Source organism: Phaethon lepturus, unplaced genomic scaffold, assembly GCF_000687285.1.
Source record: "Phaethon lepturus isolate BGI_N335 unplaced genomic scaffold, ASM68728v1 scaffold28250, whole genome shotgun sequence".
Classification (NCBI taxonomy): domain Eukaryota; kingdom Metazoa; phylum Chordata; class Aves; order Phaethontiformes; family Phaethontidae; genus Phaethon; species Phaethon lepturus.
In genome coordinates, this window is record NW_010514466.1 from 3,127 (window position 1) to 27,287 (window position 24,161).

A 24,161-nucleotide genomic window follows, 5' to 3' on the forward strand; every position below is an offset into this window, starting at 1 on the left:
TAGAGGAGATCTAGTCAGCCTCATACATTGGATTTTCAAAATGTCTTTTACAAGGGTCCGTGTTGAAGCTGTTTAAAGATGCTGAGCTGCCTTGAAGGAAAGTTCCTTATGTGGATTTAAGGGATAGAAGGCAGAGGGTTAGCTAAATGGTGACTTCTTAGGATGGACTACTGAAAGGGTCACCTAAGAACCAGTGCTGAGATCAGTTTTTTTCAATGTCTTCATCAGTTCCCTGCAAAAGGAACACTGAGATCTCCAAAACCATGGCGGTGATGAGAATCTTTCTAGTAGCAAAATGTCAGTCTGATGGCAAGGACCTTATAAAACTGTGTGTCTGTGTGGTGGGAGTGGGGACAGATGTGCTTCAGGGTAGATAAATATATGTTAGGCATCTAGGGGGAAAATAATCTAATCCACACGTACATGATGCTGATCTTGGAACTTGCAGTTATAACTCAAAAGGGATCTTGGAGTCATCACTGACAGTTCTCTGAAACAGGCTTTTACTGGCTGTTGTACTTTTAGCCAAGAAAATGTGGGGGATCATCATGAAGGAACAAGACTTTTGGCCCTAATAAAGACTTTGCACAACCATTTTAAGTACTGTGTACAGTCCTGTTCACTGCATCTCAAGAAAGGGCATAGTAGAGTTGGGGAAGTTTTAGCAAAAGTCAAGGGAATAAACACCTGCCTTTGTAAGAAGACACTAACAGAGGCTGGGGCTTCAGTTTGTAGATGGGGAAGGTTATCCACAGGTAACCTCTGAAACTTACCACAGGCAGCTGTTGGAGGCACACTGTATCAGTAGGTTCAAAGGCAAACTCAGAGACCATGAAGAGATGATAAAAGCAATAAGCAGAAACGGTTGTTAAACACTGCTATTAAAGAAGTATGACTGCTGAGGAAAAATGAGGAGAATGGACCACTGAAAATGGCCAGGCTCGCAGACTCTTCTAAATAGTGTCTCCTATTGCCTTTGCTGGAGAGAGTATTGGCTGCATGGGCCATTGGTCTGAGTAGACCTTCCACAACATTATGGCTGTTACTGGAAACAGAGTACTAGACTAAGTGGACTTTTGATCTGGTCCAGTACAGATAACATACAACTTGGTATGTTGGGAACTCTTGGAAGAAGCTAAACTTAAGGCCTCACTAAATCAAAAGGGTACCCCCAGGATTTCACCTGCTTGCTCTGCAGTTACCAAATAGATGTGGAAGAAGATCTGCTGTGAATGAGAATTGTGCAGCTGTTGCATAAAAAGGAAATGGTCTTAAGTACAACTGCAACAGTAGAGCATTTGTGTGAGTGCAGAGGCAGATGAGGAGCCTGTGTGAGACACTCATTTTGGAGTAGGGTAAAAACATGAGTAGGAGACCTAGGAGGAAAAAAGAATCAAGGTATATACAAAGATTGCATGCTGCTTATACAAACTCTTCCTCAGGCTTTTTGTGATACCCATGGAGCAGTGCTGCCAAAGTTTAAAGTCTTGAGGCTTTTAAAAGGTTTTCCATTAATTCCGTTCTCTCCTTCAACGTCTTGTGGAGTCTGGCCTTGCCTTAGAGATGATTGCCATGTCCAGTTATAAACTTGAGGACTGAGGAGAAAAGCTGGCAAAAACAATGTAGTCAACTGTTAGAGCTTTGGGGAGGTATGAGGGTAGGGAGGGAAAAAAGTGGATGCTGCTCTTTAACTGCTCCTTAAAGCTGAAGATTCATGGACTGCTTCAGCTCCAAAAGAGTGCCAGTATCTTCATAGATTCATAGAATATCAGGTTGGAAGGGACCTCAAGGATCATCTGGTCCAACCTTTCTTGGCAAAAGCATGGTCTAGACAAGATGGCCCGGCACCCTGTCCAGCTGAATGTGAAAAGTGTCCAATGTTGGGGAATCCACCACTTTCCTGAGGAGATTATTCCAACGGCTGATTGTTCTCATTGTGAAAAATTTTCCACTTGTTTCCAACTGGAATCTCCCCAGGAGCAATTTGTACCAATTACCCATTGTCTTTTCCATACGAGTTCTTGTAAAAAGGGAGCCTCCCTTTTCTTTGTAGCCACCCTTTAAATACTGGAACGTGGTGATAAGGTCTCCCCTAAGTCTTCTTTTCTCAAGGCTGAACAAACCCAGTCTCTCAGCCTTTCCTCATACGGCAGGCTTCCCAGTCCTTTGATTATCTTTGTGGCCCTTCTCTGGTCCCTTTCCAGCCTGTCCACATCTTTTTTTGCATAGTGGGAACGAAAACTGAACACAGTACTCCAGGTGTGGCCTGAGAAGCACTGAGTAGCGTGAGGTAATGACTTCTTTATCTCCACTGGTGATGCCCTTCTTGATGCAACCCAGCATCCCATCGGCTGTGAAGAGCACCCTGTACAATTGTATCAAGCTTGTTGTCCACTAGGACCCCCAGGTGCCTTTCCACAGAGCTGCTCCCTAGCTAGGTAGATCCCAGCCTGTGCTGCACACCTGAATTATGCTTTCCCAGGTGCAAGACCTTACACTTCTCCTTCTTGAATTTCACAAGTTTCTTGTTAGCTCACTCTTCCAACTTATCCAGGTCTTCCTGCAGGATGGCTCTCTCTTCCAAAGTGTCCACTTCCCCACTCAGTTTGGTATCAGCAAACTTCATCAGGGTACACTTGATCCCACCATCCAGATCCCTTACGAAGATATTAAACAATGTTGGGCCCAATATTGATCCCTGGGGGACCCCACTTGTGAGGTTGCCGGTTTGGAAAGGAACTATTTACCACCACCCTCTGGGTGCGGCCTGCCAGACAGCTCCCCACCCACCGCACAGACCACTTGTCTAGACCGTAACGCATTGGTTTCTCTAGGAGGAGGCTGCGGGAAACCATATTGAAAGCCTTGGAGAAATCCAGGTAGACAATGTCCACCGCTCACCCCACATCAACTGAGCAGGTTACCTGGGTAACTTTGCAAGTCCAGTTCTGCAGTTTTGTATTTTAAAGAACATAAAGTTCAAGAGGACAGATTAATCTATTAAGACAAGAGCATGGAGTTCTTCCCATTAAAAAGGAAAACAATCAAAACCTGAAGTTTGGACTCATCGTTCAAGCTGCAGTACCAATGCACTTTAAAGTAGACTGTAGTAAGAAAATTAATATCTTTGGAGCAGCAGGGAGCGAGGGACAGTTAATAAAAGCTCTTGCTCCCTTCTTTGCAGAGAAGCTTAAAAATACAATCCATATGCATCCCAGATGTCCCTACTGGTGGAAGGAGATGAGGCTTGGATTTGCCTCCTTTTGCTGTAGGGGAGGGTTTGGCATTCCAGACAGAGGGGACTGAGATGAGACTCATGATCCCTATGAAAATCTGCTTCTGTGACATTGGGGCCTCCTCTATCCTTCACGGCTTTTTTCAGTGCCATGTAAAAGGAAAGAAGTTAAACCAACTATGCATGAAAATATTTTAAAGGGTTCTTGCAAGTTTTCTGCCATATTTCTCTTTTTTTCCCAATTAAAAAAAAAAAGAAGAAAATTATTTGGAGAGTGGGAGAAGGTGGTACAGAGCTGCTATTACCAGCACACACCTAGAACCAACTGCCACCAAGAGGGGGAACTGCACCAGGTGCATCACTGCTCTCTGCAATGTCAACTTTTATTAGTCTCTACAGTAATGTGAGAAAGATGAAAGCAATCGTTTGTAGTGTCTCTTCTGAAAGGATTGAACCTCTTTCAGCACTGCAGTTATGTATTTGGAAGAATATAAAGTTCAAGAGGACAGATTAGTCTATTAAGACAAGAGCATGGAATTCTTCCCATTAAAAAGGAAAACAAAACCTGAAGTTTGGACTCATCGTTCAAGCTGCAGTACCAATGCACTTTAAAGTCAACTGTAGTAAGAAAATTAAAATTCCTCTCCCTTGCCTTGGCACTCCTCCAATTGCATAGTAAGCGTGTGGGCTTGTAAAGAACAGACTTTCCACATAAAATATACATCACATGCAATTCAGTATGTAAGGCTGATTTTTCTGATTAACATATTAATTTTAGCCCCGTTGATCAATGACCATGTCTCTTGCCGTTCTGCATTATCTGTCACTCTCCCAGGGATGTTTGCTTGCCAAAAGCAGCCATCACTAAGCAAAATGCTGCTAAAATGCTGCAGAATGTCTTGGGCTTTTGTTCTTGACTTCAGCCCAGATCTCAGAAGAGGAGACTTTTCAGTGGAGTTGAGGGGGCCCTAGGCTGGACGGAGCCATTTCTCCCATACTTCTTGGTTTCCCCTTCCCAAGAGAGTCCCCATACTGTCTTACACCTCTAGAAAAGTTAAGGAAAACTTTTCCTTAGAGGAAAGCAGAGGACTGCAGAGGAAAAGTTAAGGTGGTGGACAAAGCTCTACTACTGAGTATGGAGCCTGCTTATCCACCCAGGTAATGGAAGATGCTGTCAAGGATGGCAGGTACAGCACATATGAAATGGCACTGGCAAAAGGGAGCAGTGAGGCACTCAGACCACAACAGTGCCTACTGTGATAAGGTATTTTGCACAATTCCCGCTCACAAATAACTCATGCTGATCGGCTGGCTCAGTGTCACTCTTGATGTTCTGCATGTTGCTCTTCCTCCATTCAGTCATTAACTGCTTTAAGCTTGTTTAACCATGCTAATAATATGCAAAAAAAGGTTTTGATTTACAGGGCTATCTTCTCAATGCAAACATTTTAAAGTTCATTATCACTTACAGAATGTGGCTCCAAATGAGATAAAAACTTCAGCTCATGGATATTGTTAATAAAGCTCTGTATGCTGCTGAGCTTCTGCATTTAGAAGCCAAATAAAAAGCAAGCCTCGGTGAATCAGCCTATGCTATACTACTGAGCTATCTAGATCTCATACAGTGACACCATTGACTCCTCTTCAGTCATGCAAGATGACAGTTCTGAAAGGAGATAAAAAGGAGAAAAGGGCATTTGTGAGCGGGCAACAAATCTAAAAGCCGTCACAGTTCATCTGGGAGGCTGGGGAAGGCGTGCTGGACAGAGAGGCTGTCATTCCCTTTGAGATTACACGGGGCTTATGACCACCGGGTCCAGTTTGTTATTTCTCTGACCTGGCACGCAGCTCTGCTCGCAATGCAAAGGCTAACCCTTGCCTTCTCTTGACTGAAAGTCCTAGGGGCTTGACACTCGGCTAGCGGCCACGCGTGGCCGTGGGCAGGCTGTAGGAGCAGAAGTGGAGCGGGGCAGATGGAGACACCATGCGTGAAACCCGGAGGAGAGCGGGGGGAGGCCGCGGTGCAGAGCGCGGCTGCGGAGTGTCCCACGGCGGGTGCCAGAGGCAGCGCACGAGCCGCCTGAAGCACGTTCCTCCGGCTCCCTGCGGGAAGCCTCAGCGCTTCCCACCCACGTGGTGCCGGAGCCAACGTCAGAAGCGTTCGGCTTGCGCGCAGCACCAGCTGAGGGAAACACAACAAGGCGGCTCCGAACACCTGTGAAACTCTTTGCCACTTGCCCCCGCATGCCACCCGCCCCGTTCCTCACCTGCGCGAGGGCGAGCTGGAAGTCGTTCCGGGGCGAATGGCCTAGTGAAAGCAGCGAGAACAGAGGGGAGACTCTGTCCTCAAGAGTCCTGCCGGCATCGCTGGCCAGACTGGCGTCGTGACTGCTGTCTGTGTTTTCTGGAACGCCCACAAACTACTTACTGAGGTTTGGTTTTCTGTTACGGTGGCAAATAGCTTGGTCTGTCAGCCGAGCCCTCCCGAGTCCAGCGTAACATCAACACGTCAGCTGCCTCGGGCAGCGCGACCGGCCTGAAGTCCTGGCCGCGTCCCTCTGCTAGGCCGGACGCGCAATCACCGTGAACAGCGGCGAGCTGGTCTGTACCACAGCGCGCAGACTTGTTTTTTCCCCACCGTGGGTCTCTCCTTGCATGTTTTGCCCCATCCCCTCTTTTTACCTGCTTACCTCAGGGCTCTCGGGGGAATTTTTCCCTTATCAAAGCGTTTGCTCACGGCTCAGTGTTGTTTTCAAGCACAGGTTAAGGAAAGCCAGATCTTTTACTTTCTGCTTTCAGCATTTGGCAGCAGCCTCCACCGGATTCTCCCACCGCACGTGCAACGCACGTGCCTGGGTTGGAAGCAGAGGTGGGATCTCCTATGCAAGCCCCTCAGCTCTGTGGTGTGCCTCAGGTTTTCCCCAGGGCTGCAAGAAGCTGGATTTCGGTGAAAGCTGTCAAGGTACAGCAGAGAAGCTGTTATACGCTCGATAAACTGGGCTGAGCTGCTTCCAGACAGCTGGCTGCGGTTCACCTCATGGTGGTTGACTTCTGGAGACAACTTATCCCTGCGACAGAAATGTTTTTCCTTTTTAACAGCTGTACTTCAGACCGCTGCATCACAGAAGGTAATACTCTGCCCTGCCCTCTTGTTGCCATTGCAGGCTGTAGTTGACTCCAAGGCAATTTGTGTGTTTGCTTTGTGGACAGAAGCTGGCATTTTCTGTGTGGCTGGTGTGCTCTCTAAAGTTTTACACCTCTGGTCAAAACTGCAACAAATTTTTGGATGTAAGAAAGCGAGTTCTGTCTCCAAGTGAGGCACTGAACTCAACTACAGAAAAAGCAAGCAATGGTTTGTCCCTTTTGAAGCCGTTCTGAATGTACTGGGTCCTTGCAAAGATGAGTATCCTCCGTAACTGAATGGGTAGGAGACATTGTAGGAAGCAAGCTTAGAGATTGCTGCCCGAGGGACTGATCCAATGACTGAATCAGCAGGGTTTCTCTGTATTTTAGTCTCCAAATACAGGATTTATGCAGACAACAGAAAGCAGGAAGAGGAAAGCAATCAGGTGGTAGCACTTCCCATGTTAGCCAAAGGTACTGAGCCACTGAAATCCTGTCTGTAAATAATTGAAATTATGTTATGCCAACCTCAAAGATCAGCTGGAGTCAGAGTCCTTGCAAAAAGCTAAGACTTTGCGGAGAACATCCCCAGTGTTGTGTGGCCCTCCAAGCTGTAAAAGAGACGTTGGTTCCTACAGCAAGATTTATTTTTTCCTTCTGTCTGGATACATTTACCTCCTTCTTGCTGTAACCTCGATCTTAGGCTCTAGACTCCAGCTAGGACACGTCAGATGATAGGAAGATGAACAAACATGCAAGAATGCTGAGGCTTTTTGCAACATCATCACCTTGGCCAAGGAGGAAGACAGTCTTTCAAAAGCTGTGGGTACTTGTTCATGAACTGATACTGTTGTATTCATGAAGGAATTCCAGTTTAGTCTTCAATAGCTCCATAAAATAGTCATAGCACAGTACAGAGACAAAAAGCAAAAGCCCCGTGCACATGATGACTAAGAAATAAGAGAAGCAAAGAAGTTAAAAAGGAACTAAATCAAATAAATTACATCTACTTGAGAACCTGTCACCGATTCCATAGCTGAAAAATGCTGAAGTGGCTATGGCTCATATTTTTCTGAAGCATTTGGTTAGTTTACAGGAATAGCTCTCCTGCTTCTTCAATGGACTTTTAGAACATTAAGGAACTACACTGTAAATATTATCCTCTAAAGATCTATTGGGACTCTTTTCTTGCAGGCTGCTAACCTTTACATATTCAGTCCGCAGAGGTCTTGGACTGCACAAAATCTTCTCCCCTTATCTTTTTTCCTTTTCCTCCAAACCCTTTAACCTGTGCTTCAGATTTCATTTTTTGCTCTGATAACCTTGAGAGGTGCTGTTAGGCAACTAATGAAATAAAACAGAGATGATAAAGCTGTGTGTATTCCTGAGAATGTTCTCAAGAGATGCCCTTTGAGATAGTAGCCAAGAGGAATGAATGCCTTGGTCATGCAGACCTCGGAAGCATCCCAGATGTAACTGGTACACAATAAAACCCTAAGAAGCAAAGATTTATTAAAAGTGCAAGGTCTTTGCAAGAATGGAATGCTAATGAGGGAGGAAAGCCCGTAATGTTGCTTTTAAACAAAAACACAGCGTGGGATCTGATCAAGTATATCAAGGCAACTGTTGCCTTTTAATCTTCTTACAATATTTTTTGGCGTAAAGGTTTGAAAGACCTATGGGAAAACTGTTCATAACAGCTACTGTCCATCTGGGCAGGTGGGGCACAGCTAAGCTGGATGCTCCTGACAAGTGATTTAAATGCATTTGTATGACCTTCAGTCCTAGGCATGGTGATTTCTTGCGCTTGCCACTGGTCGTCAAACAACCTAACCACTCAAAATGGGGCTATTTCCTCACAATCAATGAGCCAGTAAAATATTATACAGAATAACAGAGGATTTATTTATTGTCTCTGCTTGAATGATTTGCTGTTAATAGCTGCAGCTGTCACAGATAGGCATATAAATGGGCTTGGAAGTGCAAGAGCCTGCATGCTGGAATGCCTTGCTTAAGCGAGCATGTGAGAATGTGAGCTGTGATCCGCTCCTGCTGACACAAACTGCAGGAAGAAAAACATGTAAAAAGTTATTTTGCTATTACATTTCCTTTGGTTGTTTGCTGGAGTTATCACGGGGCCTTTTTTACTTCTATTTGGAGTTCAATCTCCTAGCAGGGCTGGCGTCAAGGAACAAAGCACAGATTTGGGGCTACTCTACCGAGCTCTGGGAGCTACTAGCCACCCTGAGATGCCCTATAGAAACAAGGCGATACGAGCAGCAGCAAAACAAGTGCACAGTGCGAGTGTATCTAACCGTCGGTAAGAACAGGTGGATTTCCAAACTATTCAGTGCTTGGTGACCTCCTGAGTCTGGGTGACCTTGCTGTTGAGAGATGATAAATGTTTGAGGTGGGCCGACGGCAGCTTCTGGCACTCATTTCTGGGTACAGGCAACCCTGAGTAAGGTCGGTATGCACATACAGCTGTGGCTGTAATCCCGCCCAGAGCACCTCAGCTGTTCTCCATGGCTCTACTGGGATCGCTTATTGGAGCTACGCCTCAGAATGGAAGAAAATGGATGATTCATTGGGGCCAAAAGACAGAGTCATTTAAAATAAAACTTCAAAGGCATCTAGCTGGTTTCTGTATTTAACTGCCTGGTAACAAAGAATTTGAACAGCCGGCCTGTTAATTTTAAGAAGCACACACCCTCCTCCAAGCATTTAAACACTACAATCAGTTCTGGTCAGTTATCTGAAAAGCACCTGCTCTCAGGCGAGGACTCTCTGCTTCAGGTTACAACTGAAGATAGGTGCCCAGACCCTGGGGCAAGGAGGGATGTCGCATTAGATCCTGTTGGTTAGTACTTGGTAGCTCCTTGCTAGAGGATTGTGTGGCCACAGCTGAGACACCTAATCCTCTCTTTCTGCTCTGTAAACAGCTACGGGACTAAGCCATGATCGTGCTGCTCCTCCCCTCTCCTATAAAACGCTGTTCTTCTCTCAGGAACCGTGCTGCAGGACCAACCACGGTGACTTTGGTGTTGGAAGAGTCATGGACAAACTTAGGCCAACATGCTCTCTCTCATGCTGCTACAGCAGGCACGGCTGAGCTAAGCAGACAAGTAAGCGAACAAAATTAGACTGTACATTGAACTCTGGGGCTTCTGCTGAGACCAGTTGGACAATCTCTAAAGCACTCCAGGATGGCGGACAGAGCTCTGCACCTTCCAGGTCGCTTCTCCCTTCTCTGTGGGACGGTGAACCTTGTACTGGCATGGAAGCAGATGCAGCTGGCACGTGTCCTACATCAAAGATGAAGAAAGATGACACCATTTACCAGGCACTTGGATGTGGGATCAACTTACCATACATCATTTGAATAAAAACAACAGTCCAGGTTTATCCTTGGTCTGTGGCCAGATAAGGTAATTGGTTAGCTGCTAAAGGTAGTTGGTATTGCTTAACATTTAGTGGAAGAAAACCTTGAAATGATTCTTCATCTGCTATATTATATACTTCATCAGTATAGTTTAGTTAAAGTACAGCGACTTGAACGGCAGGATTTATTGAAATAACATGATTGCAGGGAGTTAAGTAAGCTGGGTATGACAGCACCTATGAAAGATGCCAGAAAATATCTGGATTTTAGAAACTTCAGCGAGTATTTTATCAAGATTTTCAGTACATGTAACGTAAGCAAACACAGTTGCACTACCTGTTAAGGCATTAGTGGCGGTTAGTGGAGCAGAATTGTGCAAGACCAAAGGCAGACCTTGCCCAGGAAAGCCAGACTGTTTTCATGTCTGTGAAGAGCAGAAATGTAAGGGTGGAAAGCTACCCAAGACATAAAGAAAAGCCAACATACCTATAGATGACTGTATAAACCTTGCCAAATCATTAACAGGTGTTGGCAGGGACGGGAAATGTGAAATTGTTTTTGCATGGTGGGATTTGGTTGAGGTGGAGCGATGCAAGGCAAATTGGTCTTGAGGTTTACAATCACGCCCTCTTTTCTAGCTCAAAAGAGCCACAGGTAACAGGGGAAACCGAGGCAAGGACACCACACTTGGGCCTCAGCTGGAATCCAGGGCTGTGTGTGTCGCAGAGCCCGATACGAGTACGCTGCAGAGGCTGAAACCCTCTCTGGAGCGCTGCAGCCCACGTGCCGCAGGGCGTATGCTCAGGAAGACTCCCTTTTCCTTCCCAGCTTGCTGGAAATGCCCCCAGAGCCGAGTGCCAGCCTACCCTGCAGCGCTCTTCTTACACATCTGAGGCGCTTGGTTTACCCAGTTGTTATAGAAATGCAACTTCTGTTGGTCTGGTGACGGTTTACTGAGCCGCTCAGTAAACTTCTAGCTGGATCTTCCAGGCATGCTTTAATTATGAAATAAATAAAAAAAAGTTCTCACAGAGCTGGCAGAATGAAGAAAGAAGTGGTCCAAGGAGAGGTGTATCTTGCTACAAATTTCATTTTGTAAAACATTAGGTTATTCTAGAGCTTGTAAGAAATGTAAAGATTTTCTTTCCCTCCCTGCCCCATCCCTTTAACCAATAGCATTTCCTGCTGCTAATTCTGTGATTCAGGTTATTGATTGTCAGTAGTTCCTATCCAGACCTGTTTCCTGAAGATCCTTCAAGAAAGGAATGTTAAGATATGAGGTCATCTGATGATGTGAATACACACTTCTTCTGAGTCCTGGTACATGTTCACTTTTGTCTATTAACACATGATGCAGGAGGAGCATCCATACTTACATCTTACTTCCATACCCAACATTATGAAATTTACCACTGTAAATTCTTGGCAAAGATAAAAATGTTGAAAGAATAAAACCAAAAATAAAGCAAATAAGACTCCAGCACAACAAGTGTAACAAATGATAGAAATTATTCCCAATGTTAGACAATCCTTTTTCTTGCATCAGAGAACTGTACAAAGACATAAATGTTTGCTTGATAATGTCATTCTTTAAAAACACGGTTTAATGATCCCTTTTTGCTTTTGGGAAGAGTCACATAACTCTACACTGGGAGGTGCTGACTACTTCAGAAAAAAGTGATCCCAACTCCCTCCCTGGCTCAGCTAGCATTTGTTGCTCTGCTTTGAGCCTGGTGCCCTAGACGTGTGCAGAAACCCTTAACACAAAACCGGCTACAGGTCTCCTGTTACTGTTCCTGTCGCTCCTGAAGCACCCGGCTGCTGCCTCCGACGCAGGGTAGTCTGGCAGGTAGTGGGAGAGGCAACAGAATTTCCTTCGGGTCAGATTTCTGAAAAGATATGGTTTGGCTTGCCCTGACACACAAAGTGCCATCAGTTGGTCATCTTAACCATCCAAGCTCTGCGGATTGCTGAGGATTCAGGGTTTGATGACAGTCTGGTGACTGCTACTCTCCAGCTGCAGCACGGTAGTCAGTTGGACTAAAGCAATTAACCACGAAGATTCAAAGCTTTTAAGACATATTTTTAATTTTCAGTCAGATGTGCCCTAAGCTTATCTCTAACCTCTCCTCTATTTACAGGTATAGTATACACCCACTTGGGTCTCTGAAGTGCAGTTTTCCACCCGCAGCTTTATGCAGATAGTGTGGAAGAAGATGACCCTGAGCAGATGAAACCCATTAGCACAGGATGCCTCAGTTTTAATAGATCAAAAAATAACTCTTAAGAGTTGTAGCAAAGAACCTCACTCAGATGCCCCTCAAGTATCAGATGTTAGCTGGGCAATGGTCCAACTCCTTTACATTTCAGGCCCTCTACCTTGGGGAAACCGATTAGGCATCAATAATGCACTCTCAAAGGGAGTGCTCACCTTAAATAAATCTTTACTTGTTGATTTGCAGCTCCAGCGTAATAAGCCGTTAGGATGTTTTACATATCTGACTCTCCTGTGTGTCTGCCACTCTACATCCCATACGCTTCTCTCTCTTCCCTAGCACCTCCCTCCCGGATAATGGGTACATGTTTTAGCCCTCTAATACCACTTGGGTTGCTTTTAGGTAACTTCAGTGTACAACACAGAAGAACTACTTCCAAAAGGAGACAGCAGATGTACTCTATCAGCTCTGCCAATTCTTTCATTCCGCTGATTCTTTCTGCAGTGCCTGACGCAGCATGGGGACCACTGCAACATTCAGCTATTACTGGAAGGACAGGCAGGCAGAACCCCAGCCTTGTCCAAAACGAGATACCTTTTCTGGCCTCTTCCCAGCCTTTCCTACTATGGATGCACCAGCTGGAGCAGGGGCCATCTCCTCCTCTGAGAACAGCACACCCACTGAATTACAATCGCCAGGAAATTCCTTCCCCAGAGTGCCCACTATATCCAGAGACTGTCTCAATCCCACTTGGATGCCTCTACACTACTTCTCATTCCAATCGTAAGAGTCAGAAAACGCAAGGTCAGAGCAAGGGAGCGCAAGTGCAAGGTTAGGTCATAGTTGAAAACATAGCTCCTTGATGGGAACCATCATCACTTGGAATTCCTTTAGGAAACAAAATACTGCCCTCAGCTACCCTTTCTACAGTCTTTAGGATTTAGGCTAGGGAGGTGAAAGACTAAACTGTAACATGGCAAAGCACATTTAATAAAAACACTCTCAGATGCTGTGACACAGCTGGAGTTGCCTACAAGCTGTGCAGATTGTAGCACTATTGCTGAATACTGTGGACAATCTGCATACTTGTTCTAGCTACCCTTTGCTGGCAGTGCTCTCCCCTGCATAAAGATATTAATAGCAATTAATCTCACGTAAGTCTAGTGTTAATCTCAATTTATGTTAGTGGCAAGCTTTGCCTTTTCACCCTATCAGTATTGCGCATGAAGCACTCTTACTAGACTTTATTTATTTTCCTAGTAAACACAATCTCGGAAAAGCTTTCCTATGCCCTCTGCTGGTTTTCTCAGGCATCCATTTTCAGCTTGGAGTTAAAACTTTTCCTTTAAAACACCAGTAGGTTTCCAAACCTCTCCTCCATTTTATTCTGACGAAACTGCAGTAAGACGTATAGGACAGAATCATGGGTGCAATACTATACAAATTGCCTCCTTCACCTTCTCTGTGACTTGCCAAATGACTATCAATTTTCGTTTTTGCTTACTTGCATTTCTTTCTGAACTAGACTGTTCAGGAAATTCAGGCAATCCCCATCTTTTCATAAGTAGCAGGCTTCTTTGAGCAAGTCTGCACAGAGAACAGGAGTTTCCTTTGGTTGCCCTTTCATGTTGAGGAGAGCTGCAAACTCCATGCACTTTCAGCCTGAATATTATGGACCTGAAGTCATTTGTCATTGGATCAATTATGTCCTTGTACTTCTGCCTTCACTGCCAAGACTCCTTTAACACCTACCTTTAAGACTTTAGCAACTGTACTAGGTTATGCCCAAGACTCTTCCAGGATAACTGTCCTGTCCTTAATGTAAGTTTTGGATATTCCACAAGTGTTCCCAAAAACTCCAGACTGAATACTGCTCTGATGCTCACTGCTGACTTACACTCGTATTCAAAGCCAGTTCAGCAGTCTTCAAGTTAAGATTCTGGTTAAGAAGTCTAAGCCTTCTATTTCTGCATTTTTGTGGCATTTAATCTTGCTCTATGTGTAAAGACAATTAACTTGTCCAGAAGCATAAGAACCTTTGACAGTAATCTCTAACTTCGAAGAAAAGGAGCCGTTCCCAAGGGCCAGATGCTGAGGCTTGACAAATAGAAGTAGGATATACCCTCAGTGCTAGAAATCCATACCATAATTGCAACTTGGGCCAAGTTATGAGTGTAATAAAGGATATGATGTCTTAGGATTCATATAGCTTGAGTCACATAGCTGAGACTAGATCTCTTCTAACTTTGAGAGTAAAGCCCAGTAACCGAGAGCAAACCCTCTAAAATAAATTCAAATGTGAGCCAGATGCAGCTATGGATACACAATGGCAGTAACTCTGCCTTGCCAGGAAAAAGGAGGTACTCATTTATCAACCCAACTTTAGTTTAACATTTGGTATGTGCACAGCCTTTATTTAAAACTCTCTCTGCTTCAGTTTTCCTTTCACTCAAATCTGTACCTTTTTTAATGTATTAGTCACTTGACTGTGTAAATGCTGTGTCAAATCTATAGCCTGCATTACCAATCAAGTTCTCTGACGTCAGTAAGAGCAGGAACAGCAAAAAACTTCCAAGGCTGCAGAACTTACTTTAAAAAAAAAAAAAAAAGCAAAACACCACGGACAAATCTGCAAAACAAGAATACACAGCATGTACCTCCATTGTGAAATGATCACTTTCCCAAGCCCCATAAATACACCACTCTTTCTGAAGTGCTTATATGCCAACAGTACTACTTCTTCTGAATTTACTTCTTAGGGAGACCTTAGTGGATTATTTTAAGACGTCACAGTGTTAATTGACAAAGTCTCCCCTTACCATTCCCAGTGACCTTATGCACAGATCATTCACAGGTGAGGAAGAAAACTCATACTAAAATCATGCCAATGAAAGCTCCTACTAGGGAATCCAGAATAATCTTAAAACGCTGAAGTACAACTTGCCTGCAAGCAGCTGCCTTCACAATGAATGGACTGGCAAACAAATAGCCATTTCCCTGTGGCATACACTCACAGTGTCCAGCACACTGCAGCTCGGGGCTTCATGAGCTAGCTACACCTTTGTGTGCAAGTGCCCACCTCTGTATGTGAAGGTCTGAAGAACTGATCAGGTCATGGAAGCTTTTAACATATACAACACCAGCACCAACACTAGTGCTGCTGCCTCAGCTCTTTAACAAGTAGGTTTTCTCTACACTTGCCTCTAATGTTCACCCACCTAAGTGGGACAGCGGTGTCCCCGTTCTAGCCAATACATGTCTTGGGGCACTTTCCTTCAGCAAGATCATACGAAACACCAATACTCAATTGCAACAACAAAAGCTGTCATCAACAGTAAGTTCAGAGTTTTACTCAGGAAATCTTTACCAGATAATCCAAAATTTTGATTGACATTCATTTAAATGTTATGGTAATTTTGAGAAGTTTTTAGGTAATGAAAACTCATTAAATTCAACAAACAAGTGCACTGTAAATTAGTAGTCCAGCCAAGTACAGTCAACTTCTGAGGACAGTATTAATTCTGGAGTTATGTTTTCCATCAGTGCATTTCTTCAAACAATTATCACTCAACCTTCCCAGAATCTCTCCTCTCAAATTTTCACCTCAATAGTGCCAGATAGAAGTCCAGAACACCCAGCTACCTTAGGGCTGTCACCACAAGTGAAACCTTCAATATACTTTATCTCAGGCTCTTAGATCTAGGATCTTCTCTGGGCCTCAACCATTTTGCAGAATTGGAAACTGAAGATATTCAGACAAATGACAATGTCAACTGCCCCACAGAAATGGACTACACAAAGGCGGGTAGCAAGACTGTGCATGCATCTTTATTCATAGCCATGACTGCTTTGCTACATATTCCATTTAAGATATTTTATTTTTTAAATTAGGCCAACCATCATTTCACTAGAAGAGACAAGTTCCCTGCTCTTCTCATAGACAGGAAGGCACACCAGCATACACATCTCCATTTGATAGGTACCAAGTCCACTTCAGTAATAGAATCCTCGACCCAGAAACCATTAAATCCCCTGTCCCAAAACCAATTGCACGCAGAACTCAGAATCTGACTTGCACCCGGAAATGCATCTGCTTGGTGGCATTGTTACTCATTCCTGTCTTGAGCATCCACTTTGACTTCATCCTTTGCAGGTACTGCATATCACGCCGCTGAGCAAAGACTGCCCCTTCAGGGAGAGAGGAGGACGAGAAAGGAGGGTAAGTGTCTGTAAGCTTATGTACTACTTACATGCAAACCAGCTAATCCATCCATTTACTTCAACAGTTAGCTGTATGTTTTCCTTCCCGTACTGGCACACTTCTTTTCACTTTTCTCTTGGGAAAGGCCAGTTCCCTGGATGAATACCCATGACTGTGATCAAGGGAAAAGGTTGTTTTGCATTCCAATGTGCAATTCTTTTTTTTCAAAAGTGCATATAGATCACACTGCTGCTCCCCAACTGGTAAAGTATTCTGTCAAAGGTTTGACAGGCAGAAACCAGCAAATCTTAGGAAGCCACCAAATATCACAAGTATCACACACGCTAACGAACTGAAGAGTTGCACAGAAGCCGCAATGGATTTTAGACACGAATTCCTATAACTTATTCTGCTTGGATGTCAGGAATGAAAGGGAACTAAATGGAAGACAAACTACTGCATAAAAACCCCACAAATGTGAAACAAACTTGACCTATTTAGTTGTAGAGTGATGACATCCTAGAACCAACTCCTCTGCAAAACCTCACATTGTCACTTACCTGTCTGACTTGTCCAGCCCAAAGCTCTGTACTGCTGTAAGACCCGACCCACTGCTTTCTTATTTTTAACAACAGCCACCGTTCTTGACAGACCAAACCGTTGCTTGTAGTATCTCATTAGAGAACGATGACCCACTCTTGCACCTGTTCAGAGGAGGGGACATCTTACTATGCATAATGAAGCAGCTTCTGAAATGCAGTACTCAAGCATATTGCGAAAACTATGCTGAGAAATGCTTTGAAAAGGCCCAGAACCTTAAAAACTTCAGGACTATTAGGAACTTCATGCAATTACTGCAAGAGTTGCTGTACTGCACTCTATCACAAAAAAACAACCCCCAACAAACAGAAACCCAAAGAGTGCTGTTTTAAGAGGGCTTTAGCTCAGATAACAAACAGGCAGTTGTCAGAAAAGAAAATTTTTATTAGGGGAATGAGCAGAGAGGCAATACTGTTGCAAGTAACCAGGGAAGTAACTTGCTGACATTCAGAAAATCTTCTGTAACTGCATAGTTGGCAGCACTTTTCAGAATGAAAAGGCTGAGGTGCCCTCATACAAAAATCACCAAAACAAAAAAAAACCTGCAAGCAAGAGTGCTAAATGCTATAAAGGCAAGAGTAAGGTTGTTTAAAGAAATTAATTTTACTAAACTAGTTTACTAAATTAGTTACCAAATGCATCTCTGCAAAGAAACTACACTAGATAACCAGTTCACATATACATTAAAGCTGAAGAAACTGAACTATGTGGTAGTGACAATGGAAGGTGAGGACAAAACCCCAAAGACACTTAGATGCAAAATTACATTTTCCCTTGCCAAAAGAAAAAAAACTTACAGTGATGACCTATGCTGCAGGTAATGGCTGCAGCTATGAGAAAAGCAGAGAAAGTATGTAGTAATGCAGATCCTGTGCCTACCTGAAGGAAGGATCAGCTCCATGGTGTCATCATCATAATCCAACTCTCTCTCTGCTGGGCGCTCTCCGGGCACCTCCGCATCCTCCCCATCCTTGTGATCAGGGTAACTGCTCCTGTGGAGGAGTAGCAGTACACGGTTTATACACTGTGAGCAGCCACAGTTATGTAGACCCATTACACAAAAGAACTGCCATGCACTGCTACAGCAAGCCACAAACGTTGTCACATTTCACCTACTTTGATTTGAGCATTCTTCTCAGTAGCACCCTGCCCTGAACAATGGCTGAAGACAAGGATCACCCTTCGTCCACCCGGTTCTCTAGCTCAGCACAGTTCTGCTGCTGTACACTTACAGCAACAAGCCACCACTGTGTGGCCCACCAGCTCTGCACAGCTACTGAACGAGCACCCCAAGAAGCTCCACTAAATCCACCTGTCACCAATAATAGGAGGTATCTCTGACAAAAATGCACACAGCTTGGGATAAGTTACAGAAAGTTCAACAAGAGGCCTCTAAAACACAGCAGTCCTGTTTAACTCCAGCTACTTAAAGGAAAAAAAAATCCACAGCATGTATTAAGCCCACAATCTGTCTAAATGGTAATGGAAGGGAGAGTTATGCCATTTTATGGTCTTTCCTGGTGCACTGAAATCTAAAGGCAGTAACAGCAAATGTACAAAACACAATTCAAAATATATTTTCAAGTAGGACTGGTATTAGTGGTCACAGAAGAACCAATCATGTTGTTATGCTTACCTAGAAAAGTGGTGAACGAGCTACGCAAAATAAGCATCAGAACCCAAAACAGGACTAAATTTTAAGAATGAGTAACAGTTTCTGATGTAATATTCAACGGTCCTTTTGTCTGTTCCCATCTGTGCTCCAGGCAAAGAAAAGCATCCTCACCTAAAATCATAGAAGTCTGCAAATTCCAGGGCAGCATCTCCATCTGTGAAGAGTTTGCAGTGGCTTTTATCATTCATGTGAGCCTGTACTGCTTCTGTAGAGTAGAAGGATTTTCCTTTTTCATTGCACCAGATGCAGATTTTCCCAATGCCAATCTTCTCTCCTGCAGAAAACATTGACACTTCTATTGGTCTGAATAGAGCTTCCCTAGTCAATAATTAACATTTCTGTGATGCAAGCTTCCCAGCTTGCAGGCAGAGACACCGAGGAAGAGCCTTGAGCTCTTCATTTCCAGAGAAGCCCTGCTGTTCCTATGCATTGACCCTATGGCTCCATCAGGGACAAGTCTGTGCATTTAAAAATTTCACATGACAAGGTATGTATCATTATATATTCTCAATAAAAAATGTCATACTTCCAATACAGTTTTCTATCTGATCCTCCAAAATTATTTTATTCTCATCATTATTTGTAGATTTCAAGGAACACATTTTTTTCTAGCTTTAATGCTCTCACAAGTATCTCACAAGTAAAGCGATGAAGCAAATACTTGCACGTTTTAGCAACAGAGATTTGTCCTGAATTTCATGTTAGCCGAACAACCTTCTCAGCATTAGAAAACTACGTGAGACCTACAGGGTACATGACCACATGTTTGCTCAGTGGGGTTTGCTCCCACTCTCCCTGGAAAGCCTGTGGTCCTGTTCACAATAAAAATACTGAACTAGGCAGTACTCAGGTTTTACACAAAAAAAAACCCAAAATATTTTAAATCATATCCAAGTGAAAATAAGCAATAATAGTATTTGATTATCCTGACCCAAAAAAACAGAGAATGTTTACAGGCATACCCAGGTACTTGATTAGCCCTCTGAGATCCACGAGGTACTCTACGTCTGGAATGAAGAAACTGTGAGCTTTTGTCATATGGGCCACATTTTTTGTGAGAGATCTTGAATGATGGGGACAGAACAAGCAGTCTGTGACTGGTATGGCCCCAACAGCAGGGATGACCTCTTCTTCTCCCACATTTTCCAACTCTTCTTCAGAGCTGGTGTCTTCATCAGAATCCATATCTTCCCAGTCTTTTAAAGGAAGTTTAAAAAAATATTTATTTATATGATTACTTCTCCCAAGCAAAACAAGTCCCAATTAAGTTAGAAAAAGTTATCATAGAAAATACTGCATCTCCTATTCTTACAGCCAAGTGCCACACAGTCACTTCCAGGTGCAAGGATATACTCTTGCCAGTAAAACACATTTCTTTGTAAGATATACAGCAAGGCTCAAGTCTGCTCATAAAAAAGTTGGCAGATCAGATATTTTTTCCCCTCCATTTTCTCAACCATTAACACTTCATTGCTGTTTCGAAGCCTTAAATTTAATTCATCACAGCACAAGAACACATGCACGGCTCATTAAAAACAATACAACTCTGTCAGAGTCATGAAAATACTCATTTCCAGCAGTGATTCAGCAGCGAGAGAAAACACACTCCTGTTCACACATAGATCTTTAACAACAAGGAATAACAAAGCCAGCTGTCACAGATACACTGTTATATGTTAGCATATACCAAGATATACTAACAATTTTACACATTTGCAAGATAACTGCAGAGCTCGTTAATGCACAGATGAACCAGCAATCTGATTATCCTGCTAGATGTGTCTAGAAATCTTTGTTAAGGAGTTCAGATGTGGGGCAGTGAGCATTTCCCAGTACTCTCTTCCTACTGGTCCCCTTCCAACTGCCATGCGCACAGAGTGTTTGAGAACAGGGAACATGGTGCTCCCCGGTGTTGTAGGCTGCTAATTAGAGTTCTTTGCTATAGGATATAGTTTAATAATTTTAAAAGCCTGACACCAAATTAACAGGACTTGTAGGAAACATTCCTGGACAAACACTTAAAAGGAAAATTAACATTCAGAAACCTGCTGAGATTTTGGCATCACAATTTATGACTAGCATGTTAATACAAAACAGGTGCAAGTTGGTTCCTTCTTTAGATGTTAAGATGCATGTTCAGAGGCCTATGTTTCTTCTGTAGAATAGATTCCTTGAATTGCAACTGAAATTTCACCAGCATAAAACTACTGTAACAGATGTAATAATGTGACACAATGGTTTTGTTAACGAAGCTGGCATAATATGGTCCCACTTCGTTCATACCTGTCCCATTGCTGCAGTTTAATCACCCCATTCAACTGCTCCAATTTGGAGCTGCACTGTAAACTACACCACTAAAAGCATCCAGGTTAAAAATAACCCTCTTCTGGGAATTCTGAAGCTCTATCTTTTCAGTTGCCCACGTTCCAGGCTGACCTCCAACAAAGAGCTCTATCTACACAAGTCGTGAGGGTGAAGCAACAGGAACAGGCAGCTGGGGTGGCAACTCTTAAACCAATTTTGATATAGATGCCAGCATATTGAGAAGCTATGCCACAGTGCCAGGCTAAGGAGCAAACTTTCTCTTCTGGTCTTGATGGGCAAAGAAAAACAAAACCAACCCCACTCCCACCTCCCTTCAACAGATCAGTAAAGTGATTTGATGGGACAACAGCAAATGATCATGATTGGATTTCTGTTCACCTATTTTTCAGAAGTAGTTTTAGGGTAACCTTTTATGTTAGCCTTCTTTAAAGGAAGTTCCCCCTGGAATTTTACATGGGAAATAGTGCTCATATTAGTAATTGTTGGAAATAGTGCTCATATTAGTAATTGTTTCTATTCACCCTTCACAAGCGTTAGTATCTTGTGCAGCCGGCAGTTCAGACACTAACACAGAGCCCTTGGCTGCAAGTACAGGCCAACCATAACTCCTTCGTTAAGCTGAAAATTTAATCAACTGGAAGACCTTTTGTGATGGAAAATGCTGTACTAATACAGAAACAGAAGGAAGCTTTTACACAAAACCAACAGCTACACAGCTTACCCCAAGCTATCTCTTGTCAGTATGTTTATTGCCTTACCTTCTTCCGTATCCTCTTCTTCCTCTGCTTGTTGTTTAGCCAGCCTCTTTGCTTGCTGTTCAAACCACTGTAGCCGTGGAGGTTTTTCTGATCGTTCTCTACTCTGTGATAAGCTGGTGCTTCCTGCAGAAACTGGAGAGCTACTTGCCCTACTAGGAAGTAAAGGTGTCTTCTTCGGAGACGAAGATGGCTGAGCTCTGATGGCTTGCTGGATAGCTGTGTTCATTTCATCTTTGTTTACACTCTCTGGGGCCAGCCCCTTTTCCAGGTTCTTTTCATTTAATATTTTCACCTTCTTGCTGACAGCTTGAACAGCTTTCTTCTCCAACTCCAGGTGCTTCTTGGACTTCAAGTGATTCTCATAGGCATTGAAGGTGGAGAATCTCTTGCTGCAAACTGTACAGTAAGTGGCAGTGATTTTGTTCTGCTCCTCTGCTACTGCTCTCTGCGCTAGGACTCTCTCTTGGAAATTCTCAGCAGTGACAGGAGGCATCTCGGCAACCTTACGCTTCAGGTTGTATCTATGCCAGTCAGTTTTGTAATGGGCACGCTGAATGTCAGCATCTTTGAAAGCCACACGGCAAGTGATACAAGTGTAGGTTGCCATTACTAGAAAGTGGGGAAAAAATAATAATCACACTAAAAAAGATAAGTAACAGCCATAAAATACCCATACACAACATCCTGACAGCACCCACGTAATGCAGCACAAGATATACAATTCTTGTACAGAATTAAATTTATTAAACACTAGTATTAGCAAACAGCATGTTACATACTAGAAGAAGCAAAAGAAGAAAAAATAAAAGACTTTGATACAGTTATCAGAGATTACTCCTACCACAGGAGCATCTAAGCATCCCAGCTCTGGACTCAGCACCCACAGTGCTAGTCAGGGCTTAGTCACAGGATGAGAGGGTTCCCAGCCTTAGCAGCAGTGCTTCGAAACCTCTGCACTTTTTACTGAAGATCAGAAGCTAAAGGTTCCTTATCAAGTTCATGTTCTGCCAACTATAGGCTTTTGAAGAGAGTAGTGATTGCTCCAAAGCAAGGGTAAAAAGGGAAAACCTGCTTTCACACCTATTTTCCATTTTTTTGCAGTCTTACCAAATGGGGGGAAAAAACCCCAAGTTATCGCATTTAAAAAATAAAACCCTCTCAGCTATTTTGGAGCAGTGCATGTACCGTTGACAACGCTATACCCTGCAGAACTGTTAGCCTGGAGACACAAGTCAGTTGTGCCTAGATCTAGTGCTTGGAGCCACTGATATCCTGGTCTTCCTCCACTTCCCACCATCCAGCTGAGCTGCATTACTGGGGCTGTCAGAGGACAACTGGAGGGCAGTGACCTGTAACTGATGCTGTCCTTTCCAAAGCCACACATTTCCTTGCTTTTCAGTGCTTAATGAAACTTTGTTTAAGAAAAAGTTGATGGAATCTCTTGAACACTCCAAAAACAAAGAACAAAAAAGCGTGTTCTAACTGGAGATCACTAAAGCCACTCCCATCTTTTAACTGATTTAGAAAAACTATAGTTTAATCTGGAAAAAAAAAAAGCAATAATACATCAGAAGGAGGGGGTCTGAGAGCAGGTAGAGGTACAACACTCCCTCCCAGAAGCTACCAACAGGGACAATCAGAGGTGAAAGACACAAACACACAGACTTGAAACGAACTTTATGAAAAGCTTATTCCCTGGAAGAACCAGACTTCTAATTCACTGCTTGTGCTATCTGTAATCCTACAATGACAGAAAATGCATTAACAGAAAATAAAGGCCATATGATTTTATCTAAAATACTGTAAGCATCCGTTCAGTCTAACAAATGCTTTTTGTTTCGCAGGAAAACATAGTCTCTGCCCATTGAGGGATTCCGATTAAGGTCTGAAGCATTCCCCTCCCTATCTCTATCCTAGACCTCCCTATCCCTTTCCTAGACCAAGCAGGTATTTTCCTGCCACAAACCAACTGATGCTGAATCACGTTTGCTGTTAATCACAAACTCCTTGCAGAAACCTCAGGGGTAGAACAGTTTGGGCCAGCCTGTTACAGGTAGGCAGTAGATATGCACTGGATTACACTGGGGGTGATTAAAAAAAAACCTCAAAAACAGATCAGAAAAAGAGGTATGTAACTGAGAGGATCTAAAACCATACACCTTCCCATTTGACTACTAAGTGGAGAAATAACATTTACAATTCAAGCTGCATAAAGCACAAAAATCTCCTGCCGAAGCCAGGTAGTTACGCCAGCACTTCCCATTACCCACGTGCATTTTCACCTACCATTTTAACCCACAAAACCGCCACACAGAACCTTCCCCTGTATGGGGCTCAGGAAAACAAGACTTGAGGCACTCACAAGTCTTCAGCCCAAGGCACATCCAAGTCCTTCCAGACTAATCTCGTTCTCCCCGCAGTGTCTTTATTACCCCCGACGTTAGCCGCTTTTATCCCGACGTTAGCCGCTTTTATCTGAATTTAAATTGAGCCGGTGCCCATAAGACTGACGCAAGACGAAAAGCCCTGACTGACAGGCGGGTGTTTATTACAGGACACAAGAAGCGACAGCACAATTTAAACCCAGGACACAAAACGCAGCACCGCACAAGAAGGGGCGCAGGCGGCAGCCGCACGCCAGCGACT

The 24,161-nt window shown here is 43.6% G+C and overlaps 1 protein-coding gene across 1 annotated transcript; it reads right to left on the bottom strand.

The window, feature by feature from the left end:
- Positions 1 to 15,938: 15,938 nt before the first annotated feature.
- ZNF622 (zinc finger protein 622) lies at positions 15,939 to 22,126 on the bottom strand. The gene is made up of 6 exons (XM_010293050.1): positions 21,516 to 22,126; positions 19,395 to 19,628; positions 18,544 to 18,706; positions 17,637 to 17,749; positions 16,718 to 16,861; positions 15,939 to 16,144 (listed from the first exon to the last, which is right to left on the bottom strand). The coding sequence occupies exons 1-6, from the start codon at positions 22,120 to 22,122 to the stop codon at positions 16,017 to 16,019; spliced, it is 1,389 nt and encodes a 462-aa protein (XP_010291352.1). The 5' UTR covers positions 22,123 to 22,126; the 3' UTR covers positions 15,939 to 16,016.
- Between the last annotated feature and the right edge of the window lie 2,035 nt (positions 22,127 to 24,161).